General features: G+C 35.1%; 1 protein-coding gene across 2 annotated transcripts; it reads right to left on the bottom strand.

Annotated features, from left to right (window-relative positions):
* Positions 1-75: 75 nt before the first annotated feature.
* LOC137723548 (uncharacterized) lies at positions 76-10,607 on the bottom strand. Of its 2 annotated transcripts, none has more exons than XM_068462746.2 (11): positions 10,358-10,607; positions 9,015-9,205; positions 7,887-8,412; positions 6,958-7,108; positions 6,764-6,874; positions 5,084-5,693; positions 4,060-4,299; positions 3,260-3,329; positions 2,199-2,368; positions 1,009-1,075; positions 76-548 (listed from the first exon to the last, which is right to left on the bottom strand). In XM_068462746.2, the coding sequence occupies exons 2-11, from the start codon at positions 9,150-9,152 to the stop codon at positions 403-405; spliced, it is 2,229 nt and encodes a 742-aa protein (XP_068318847.2). In that variant the 5' UTR covers positions 9,153-9,205; positions 10,358-10,607; the 3' UTR covers positions 76-402. The 2 variants fall into 2 exon arrangements, with proteins under 2 accessions (XP_068318847.2, XP_088548450.1); XM_088692324.1 differs by lacking the exon at positions 10,358-10,607 and adding an exon at positions 8,486-8,541.
* Positions 10,608-10,812: the final 205 nt, after the last annotated feature.

Here is a 10,812-nt window from a genome sequence, read left to right as displayed (position 1 = left end):
GTTTCTAAGCAATGCCTCTCGACTTGTTAGTCCAGTCTTTCTGCAGTTAACACTAACATCCGACTTAACATTGAATTGACGTCAAACACGAGACAATGGACTTGTTTGACATAAATCTCAAAAGTCGATTAACATCAAGTTTGTTAAGGTTTCCGATAATTTTCCATCGGAAGGTTTAGGAAACCTCAAATCAATCCACTGCTCCGATTCAAACTATGACGTTAAACAATCCACACGACACAGATCAGAGGCTAAGCAAATTTTCAATAGTCAAACAACGACGTTAAACAATCTACTGCTCCGATCCAAACTTCACTGAAGCACAACAAAAAGGTACTAGAAGTTATGGTGAGTGCAAATGCAATGCAGTTCCTATCTTGTCAACGAAGAACCTTAGAACTTCTATGCCTGCCCTGCCTTACTGTGCAATTTTGCCAATACTTGTGCTGCAGCCGATTCTCTTGCCTCACGAGGATTCGAACACAGGCCACCCACACTTGAACACTCGAAATCCATCCCTTTTACTGTAACGTCAGCTTGGAATCCACCTTTCAAACGCAATTAAAACATTAGTTTTTAACTCTGCATAGCAGTAAATCAATCTTCTAATGCACAATTCTTGTGACGATCTTCTAGGCATAAGGTAAATCAACAAGAAAATTTCAAAAACACAGAATTAACAGTGTGCTGCAGAATTCAGAATAATCAGTTTTTCGAACTTATGCAAGTTCTAGTCAAATCAACAGCTTTACACAGGCAGAAACAGCCGAAAGGAAGACCCGCCAACTTTTAATGTTTGAATCTTTATGTTTTGGGATTTCAGTACATTGCTAAAATATGTCTAAACGGAAAACTCAATCACACATTATATAGTAAGCAAAAGTTCCTTGTAACACAAAGTGCAGGTACAACTACTGGATCAGTGGTGAGCAAACATAAAAAGTCATCCTTGTTTTTATATAGGAAAATCACCCTGTTTAAAATCGGTTTAAATGAAAATGATCTTACCGTCTGATGGAGATACACGATAAGTTGGTAATATCCAATTGTTGTCATAACAAGCACCATCCAATTCCTGCCAGGTAGGTGGTAGTACTTGTAAGAGGGTGCAGGAAATAACATGTGTAAGATACCATTGAGTGAAGATTTCATCGAAGCGCTATAGACCCCTACATTGGAAATCAACTAGGACAAAATGCCAAAGCAGACAGTGCAGAGCTCATTGGTGGTTTATAAGTTGAATTCCACAGCAGTTCCAATGCTCAAAGAATTCATAAAAGCAAAAATAATAGCAACACACCAGTTCAAATACAGACTACATAGTCGGCCATTCTGGAACAATAACAAAAAGGTGATAATAAAGAAAAACTAAATACCCAACATGCTTTTATCTCGAGATCAACACCAAAAATCAGTATGGATAACTAGACAAAAAAAGAAACACCATGATGTTTGACTAACTGACATGCTTCACACTGAAGAAGACTTGAGGTAACAGACATAGGTAGGAAGGAAGCCATAAAATGTAAAAGGTCATCCCTTCTCATGCCTCGTGGGAAGAAAGTTACTGACAACAAACTCTTTTAAACGCTGAGTTTCACAAGCTACAATCAACCTCGTGTGGTATTTTCATTTCTCAGAAACAGGAAACTAAAACAGATTTTTGCCACATCAACTAAACCGAAAACCTTCAGAACTTCAAACCAACACCAAACAACCATGGAAGCGATGCATCAGGAAGGGACGCACCAGTGAACCAGCACAACGCAAAAGAAAAAAATAACCACTACCCACTCAAGATATTCTAGGAACAATATAAGGATTCTGCTATTGCTTTGTAACCAGAGTCAGACAACCAAAAAAATTTCGAAAACTTCAAAGTCATGCAAAAGTTTTTCCTTTCTCCCTCCACAAAGCACAAAAAGTATCAATGAATAACTACATGAATGGTAAAACACCCAACAAATAACTCGCAAAACATCTTATACTTCATTTGAGTTCGAAACAGCTCAAAATTTGTTTGTTCAGTTTGTCCTTATGGTCAGAACTCAGAATTTGTTTATCGGACGAAAAAAAAAACCCTGTAGATGTCTCACATAGGATTAAAATGGAATGCATATAATGAAGAACCTATAAGTCTCGAGTCTCGAATGACATATGCAATGTGAAAGAAAATAGAATCCAACAGCAGAACTTGCCTGGCATGGATTTTTCACGCTGAGAATAGCCTCTGACAACCTCTTCCTCTTCACATTTTGAGGAGAGCATTGATCTTCATGCAGTCTACAGTTCCTTTCACTTGTTGCGTATACATCATTACAAGCTTCTATTATGGAGTCTACCTTTAGAGCCAAGTCATCTTCCCCACCTATGGTAGTCAGTAAAACAAAAACCCAAGTATAGATCAGCTACACTCACTGCAAAGGAGCCCTACCTCTAAAGATGTGGATGGAATAAGCTACAGCCCTTGCAATTCCAAGTCTTGTCTTTACCAATCAACATACAAATGAAAAACAGACAACAGTGATTCATCATCTGACCCAAAGTGTGCTAAGCTTGAAGTTCAAACAAGGAACACACTTTTCAAACTTTTTAAGTGGTTATAAACAAGGTTTTTGCAATCTCCTTAATTGGCGTGGACTATGTGCCAACAACTTTAAATTTGATGATATGTTTTTTGAAGGGGTCTATAAATTATAGTCTATATCATAATTTGAGGCCAGTTGAAAGTTCACTATTTTGGCATCAGCTTCAGTTATCTGTTTAATAAGTAGGAGGAACAAGGCAATTAACATATTGGGTATATGTAGTTGTTCCATGAGCTACCATGATTTTAAAATTTTGTTTTTAACGAAAGTTATGCACAGATGAAGTTAATTGTGTTATTACATCATCAATGTACAAATGTCGCCGAAAATGTATGTACACTATCACAAATTAAAATGACATCAAACATAAATTTAAAAAAAATTAAATTAAATTTAAGTTGTAATGATTGGACTTTCTCGTACACAAAATAGTACATTTTAGTGTGTAAAATAGAAAGTGAAAGAAATGATCAGAATGAAAGGGCGAGGGAAAGAATAAACAAATAAATAAAATAATTAAAAAATGAAACTGTTACTGGCACTCCAAAAATCTTATTGTGCATTCTAAATTTTTTATATTTAGAAATAAAAATACACTTGTGAATAGTGCACAACGGGATTTTTGGAGTGCTAATAACAATTCTCTTAAAAAACTTAAAATAGGATAATACCATATAAAATTGTCTGGATTTTTTTATCACACTGAGCAATCTCATCCTCTAATTTGCGCTGCTGAAGAGACTGCATGGACAAGCAAATGAATCGAAATAAAAAAAAGATTTACTTTAGATCGAGGTATAACTAGTAAAGCAAATATGCTACAACATAAGACCAATGGAACGCAAGACAACATTTGCTAGGTCCATGAAGCAAGTCTCTTGTATATTTGACTAACAACAAGAACAAAGCCTTATCCCACTAAGTGGGGTCGGCCTCTTATATATTTGACCAAATCAATTTATTGAGGAACCGATGTACAACACTGAACTTTGAAGGATGTAAATTTCAAACAAAGGAAAATAATTTTCACACTCCCCTTTTGTCTTCCTGGACTTTCCCGCTTGTTTTTGTGCCCTGATTCACTGTTGATTTATTCAATCATTTAGCTAGAAACAGGAGGGGTGGTATAAAGCAGATAAAGAGGGAGTGCAGAAATCATTTCATGCAAACAAAATGTCATTCATATTTGGTAGATGTGACTGGAATGTAGTAACTTCAGTGGTGCCAAACCACTAAAGCACTTCTGCTGAGGCTACTGCCAACAATCTTTATCAGAGAGGACATAAGTCCACTGGACGTTGGAATAATTTGTTCATCAATCTTCACATGCACATCCCAAATCCCAACAATCTATGGATAACTAATTGACTTTAGAGAGTTATATGCGTATGTATATGATTATTTAGAAGGAACTCATCCTAATAGATCAAGAGGATAAAGTGACTATGAACGGAACAAAAAAAATTATTACCAGATCATCCCTCCTTTTCATAAGAACTCCCAATGCAGTTTGTGACAAGATGTTTCCTTTTGAAGCTATAGCAATCTGTAGTTTTTCAAGATCTTGAGAACCAGATTGACAGGTGACAAAGGGACCACTCACACCCTTTTGATCAAACGCGTTAATGGTACAGATCTCCTTTCCAGAAACAAGGTTTTCAACTCTGCAGTCAGTAATGAATGGCCCTGTTTTTGAGTTCACCACCTCAACCTGCCCACCCAACAACAGTATAAATAACTTTAAAGCAAAGGAGTGTAACTAGGTACAAACTCTAAAGATTCCAATCCTGATGAAACAATAACTCCTTTGACAATCAAACATTGAAGTGTGTTCAAGTACATTAAAATCTTGCAATCTTTTTTCTTTGATCAAATATTTTAAATCTAAGTAAAAGGTTGGTTAACAAAAACAGGTGACCCCTTTCTGCCCAAGGAAATGAAACTGAAGATTTTATTTTATATAATAAACCTTACAACAATTTGAGTACTATAATATATATAGAACCCAAGAATATTAAGTTCATGAAAATGTCAACATATGGACACTCTGCAGTCTATAGTTTGCAAGTTCTAACACCCTTCCAACAAAATGAATCAAATTTGTAACTCCTCAAATTCACCTTTTAATAGTTTGTTTTCTGATAATATTTAAAACACTGGTTTAGAGTTAACTTCAAGTAACTAAAGTGATAGTGAGTTGAGAAGTGTCTTTTGATGATTTTTGATTTGGAATATAACAATTAACATAATAGAAGGGTAATGTACTACGTCCCAATTATTTTTTAACAAAAGAAAATGCAAGGAATAACTTTGCAGATTTATGAACCTCAAGCTAGTAAGTCCCATATCTCCACAACATTAACATCAAACTAAAATTTCTTTCTAAGTAGGACTCTATACTAGAACTCATTGGGAAGTAGTTAACATATAAGGTGTAAAAAGAAAAAATGTTGAACAATGCTGGAATTGAAGGGGGTTAAGAACTCCAACCGTACCTTAGCATTACTTGCTGAGCCATGTAATTCACTTTTGGTAGAGGATGTCCTCTTTCCTTGGTGGTTGACAACTTGAATGGCGCTTGAAGTGTTCTTACAGTGTTGTCCATTCTGTGAGGGGACCATGGAAGGGTCATCCATCACAACTTTCTGAGGTTCATTGAGAGAATTAGCCAAACTTGTCTTGCAGCATCCAGCAGTATCTTTCTGCTTCCTTGGTTGAGGTTTATATCTAATTGTTTTATTTTCAAGATTCTCCACATGGTGATCGATAACTTGAGTGGTGCTTGAAATCTTCTTGCAGCTTTGATCATTCTGTGGTGGGACCATGAAAGTGTCACCCGCCTCCATTTTCTGAGGCCCATTGAAGGCATCAACCAAACTCTTCTTGGAACATCCAGTTGTATCTTTTTCCTTGAATGATTGGGGATTAGGTTTAGAAACACTTGTGTTGTCTTCAAGATTCTCTATCATGACATCATTTACGGGAGATTTGTCCTGGCTTTCATGAAGTTCTTGCTTGCTAGGTCTTCCAATCCTTTCACAGCTGTTTAAAATTATATTTCCGTCCCCTAGGCTTGAATCTCGCAAACCATTCGAGAATTCTCTCCTACAGGGGAGAAAAAACACATCAGGCAAATAAAGGACAATTTGAAGAAATAATGTTATGTAATCTCTAAATCAAATACAAAAGTCCATATGGCCATCAGTTTCATCACTAATCGCCATCATGTGTTTGGGTAAGGTTACCCAATAAATAAGCACTAATGTTTGCTTGTTTCTATGCCTATAACAAAAAAAAAAAAAAAAAAAATATTACAAAACAAGGACACAGGAGGCTAAAAGTTCACAAACTTAGGAATAGACAATCCAAACGTGAGAGTGACTGGAAGCTAACATTAATGTACCAATGCATCCCATACCAACAGGTTGCATTAGTTTGTGTTGTGTGTCAGTTATGTACCTAAGTTATGTGGTACCATGTCAAGGCTGCGTAACTAAGACCTAAAAATTTGTTTCGAAACCCGCATTCCTAATAATTTGCCTTGTATATGGGGTAGGGCAAGGGTAAATCCTCAAAAGTATATATATAAAAAAGAATACAAGGAAGAATATTATTATGAACTATGCATCTTAGTGTCCCGAAGTCTCATACTAATACACACTGATATTTGTTCAAAATCAGAGTAATTCCTCTTGATTATGTTATTCTCCAAATTGGAGGACATATATAGCAATACAAACCATCTAAATCAAGTACAAAACCAAGTACAATAAGTTAAATATGACTGCTATGAATATACTGCCTAAAATCTACATTTACTCTTTAGAATCAACTCTATCAATTACGAGATTTCTTGTCTGATCTTTATTCAAGATTTCTGCTTCAATTAATATCAGCCAACATATTAGTTGGATGATAGTAAACCACAGCCAAATATACTTTATTCTGAAGAATGTTTCTTTAAAGCATATGAGAAAAAATTTCTTAATTATTAAATGTAATGTACAAGGATTATAAGTAGTTTCAGCACTGAATCTTCAATTAAATGTTCGGAATGCAAATGAAAAAAATATCAAAAACACACAAAAACTACTATGCCCAACTGAATGTGTTTCCAGTTGATTATATATCAAAAATAAATAAAGCTACGAAATATATGAAGATAAAATACACACCTGGGATACCAGTCTAACAAAGTCCCAGCATAAGGAAGCACATGGAAGTACTCAACAACTGGCGTAACTGCCCATCTGCCGAAACTCTTTTGGACCAAAGGACCCTGCAGACTACTCATTATAAAAGACATCCTGTTAGCATTAAAAAGGCCACAGTGGATACAAAATAAAGAAAGGTGTTTCTAGAACCATACCTGTCGATAACATCTTTAATAGGAACTGGAATAATACCCTCACTGACAGTTTTGGTGCACTGAATTATAAAGAAGCAAGCAGCTGCCTTTTTGCTACTCACAGAAAATACAAAATGGCGTTCCAAAAGCAGCAGATCAGATTGATTAATACCTATTCCATTTAAAAAAAAATCATACTTGTCAGCTAATCTGTTAGACAATTGGAAGAAATGGTCCTAAAAACAAGGATCTGGATACTTAGTTGTCGTTTCAGCATAATTCTATATAGAAACCATATTCCACTGATACATATTAGAAGCAACAATGCCTAAGCATAACCAAGCGATGCTATCATCACAAATGGTTTTGATGAGCTGTTGTAACAGCACCAAAAGATTAATGATGGAGAGAAGACCACACAATTAGCAACATTATCAGTGACAGCTAGTAAACTCTGAAATGATATTATACAGAATGTTATGAGAAATATGCATTGCTAAGGCAAGGAAAACACAACTGTATATAATGTTGATCCACATCTAATGGTGGTTACCCCTATTAATTTTTTTCATTATCGTGATAAGGTGCATAGGGAATCCTTATTAAAAAACAATTAGATTCATTTCATTGAAGTGGGCATAGATGGTTCAAATGTATCACGTCAAGCATCATATATCATTTACAATAGTTTATCAGAATCTTGATGCACCTTTAGATTCCGCAATAGGAGTTGTGTACTGATGATTAATCCTTTAGAAAGTTAAAAAATAAAAAATAAAAACAAAAATAAAAACAAAACACCTGCTTCAGATTCAACTTACTATTGTTTTCTAAATGTTTTCTTTGCACAGGTCAGTAAATGTTTGCCTCAACAATTGGATACAGAAGGATAGAGGGCTTCCCTGAGGTTCACTCATTTACAAGGGTACTATTTTAGGAAATTTGCATACCTGTAGCTTCACTAACTGCTGAATATGCAAGTTTTCGGAGTGTAATGTCATCAGTTGTTGATTCTCTTCTTGAAGGTTTTCCAATAACTCTTTTGTTTTTGTGTACATGTTTTTCCACCGCTTTATCTTCTGGACTGTGGACTGAGACATCTAAATCTTTTTCAATCACTGACCAAACCCCCTGGGTAATGGAATTGAATAGCAAAAAGCAGTTCTCCTTCTTGGAGTCAACTAAAAGAACTGTTACTTTGGAAATTGGCCATCCCTCTGTGTTTGGAACATCCTTTAATGCATCTAAACTTAGAGATATACTGCATGCATCCACAATTGCTTTTTCCGTCACTGAAAGTTGTTTCTCCAGGTCATCCAATTTAGTGTCATTGGGGCTTTGCATGAATTTCATATGAACCATCAAGGCTGGTTTCAGAAACGAAACCAACTTGCAAAAGGAATCAAAATTCAAATCTTCTAGCTTCGGACATTGCTTTCTGTGGTAGTAGTTGTATAGTAACACAACGGCATGAACCTAAGGGAAAAACATTTTCAGAGGCAAAGTAAGTTGTTAACTGATTTTATAATTGCAGGTGCATGTAATTTACCCAATTCTTTGTATGGAGATTTGATGTTTGGCCAAATTCTTGTACATCTCCTGCTCCTAGAACTCAAGACCAACTCATTCGTTAAATAGTTAAAGGTGACTCCAGTCTGTTCATGTGCTTCCATCCAAATATGATCTAAACTATTATCTACTCCATCAAATATGATAACAGAAGCATACGTTTATTGAATAATAGTAAATTGCCAGTAGAATACAAAATGATCAAAAACCATATATAGCAAATTTTATTAATTGGATATTGTCATTTATGAACCCTTATAGTTTCCAAGACATTTCTATAGTAATAAATGGAGACTGTATTAAAGAAAGAGTCACACAAAGTTATGTAGCCGTGGATAAAAAGTCTACCATCTAAACAAAGGTCCAAGAAATTAACTTTACGCAGCTGGCAAACTATGAGAAGAATCCTAGACGGATATTTTAATCAACAAAACTTTTACACAAATAAAAGATAACATTGTTTCATTAATTAAACAAACATGCGTTATGAGATGAAGTAAGAACAAAACCTGTTTTGCAACTGATTCTTGTTGAGATAACGACGGTGTATCGCGCATAGAAGATTTAGGTGAAAGTATTGGGTCAACCAAGTATTCCAAAAAAGCCTGAATGGCCTCCTCAGTTGGACATACATTCATATCATCCATGGCTCGAAGAGATCTTTATGACCACCACTTGCCCTTAGGTTTTTAACTGTGTTCTGAAAAAACAGAAAAAGATAAAACCATGTGACAGACAAGCTCTATGGAAGAATCTCCACCTCTATGTATATGCTCATGCATAATTATTGATATAGAAATTTAACAACCAAGCAGTATAAAACTTATGCCAAAATGCAGATATATGTAGAAAACTAACAGATGCAGTTTTACAAATGACATCTGTTTTGGAGATAAATGTATGCCACTAATGAGCTCACCACCTAGAAATATATCATAAACTCAGTCTTCTCATAAAATGCCAGGCAGAAAAACAAACAGAATACCAAATACATATAATTCCTTGGGACCAAAGGAAACTTTCAAAGTTATCAAATTCACGGCTATACCGGAACACATCAGGTTTACATCGGAAATCTCCACCTGCACCGAGTTGCACATACGCAACAGGCATGGATACTCAAGGAATTTCCAATAAAAGATCCAAAAATTAAAGTTTCTCCTTTTCTCCCTTATATACATGTATTAAGTATAGACTCTCATCTCTTCCCACAAGCAACCTCTACAATTCGTACTACATTGCTTCTCCAAAACCTATAGATGTTAAAAATTCACAGGAACAACCATAGCAAACACTACAAAACACACTAATATAACTTCCCATCAAAGCTTTAAATACCGAAAAAGTAAAAATGACTAAGGGCCGTTTGATAACCATTTTGTTTTCAGTTTTCAAATTTTTTTAATTTTTTAAAAAACATAAAACAGAAAACTTGTCTGGTAACTAGTTTCGTTTCTCAAAACTAACAAAGAAAGTTACTCTTTCGAGTTTTCAAATTTGGCTTTTAGTCTAAACCCTAAAGGCTAAAAACAAATGGCTATCAAACGGCCCGAAATTAAACAGTTTTTTCTTTAACATGAACTACAGAGAAGGATAAAACGAGAAGGTTAAAAAACAAAATCTTGATAAATTCTGATCAGGCCAAAAATACCACTAACCAAAACGACAGGAAAAAAAAAAAAAAACCCGATCAACATATATACAGATAAATACGTATACATTATGTATATATGTGTGTATACAATTACAAACCGTATGCGAGAAGTGTATCTTACACTGTGCAAAGGGGCCAAAGAAACAGGGAAAATGCTGAGAAGTAAAAAAGAAATAAGCTTTTTACAAGGGTTTTTACCAGTTGGCAGGTAAAGAAGGTAACTTAGGTTGTCTGAAAAGTGAGCTCGAGATTTGCAGAGGACAAAAGACAGCGCCGATGTCTGAGGAGAAATGAAAGATCAGTCCTCCTCCGCCGACATTGTGAATTTTCTTTACCTTCTTCCTGGGACCGCGTAAGTTTTTCCTTGGGAATCGCGAGGGTTTTACGTTTATATACTTCTTGGGAAATGTTACTCTCCTGCTCGTACTTTGATCTTGTCTTTTAACCTTCTACATTCCTCGTGTCGTCTTATTATTATAACAAAATATGATTTTTCAATTATACGCTGAAAACACCGAAAAATATTATTTGTTACATCAAATATTATAATATCAATGGTTAGATATTTGAAAAAATAAATTTCTAACCAATTGTATTGTAATATTTGTGTACCGTGAAAATTTCCCCTGAAACTAATAGATTGCATTAGTGAT

Source organism: Pyrus communis, chromosome 4 (genome assembly GCF_041283825.1).
Source record: "Pyrus communis isolate YQ-2024b chromosome 4, ASM4128382v1, whole genome shotgun sequence".
In the NCBI taxonomy this organism is placed as follows: domain Eukaryota; kingdom Viridiplantae; phylum Streptophyta; class Magnoliopsida; order Rosales; family Rosaceae; genus Pyrus; species Pyrus communis.
This window is presented reverse-complemented; position numbering and strand designations above follow the sequence as displayed.

What these genes read in the sequence shown, in the direction of transcription:
- LOC137723548 (XM_068462746.2), bottom strand. Translation starts at nt 9,152, where the DNA reads ATGGATGATATGAATGTATGTCCAACTGAGGAGGCCATTCAGGCTTTT. An exon ending in AGCAGTTAGTGAAGCTACAG is followed by an intron (nt 7,109 to 7,886) that starts GTATGCAAATTT and finishes TAAATGGAATAG; the next exon opens with GTATTAATCAATCTGATCTG. An exon ending in GCGTGAAAAATCCATGCCAG is followed by an intron (nt 1,076 to 2,198) that starts GCAAGTTCTGCT and finishes CCTACCTGGCAG; the next exon opens with GAATTGGATGGTGCTTGTTA.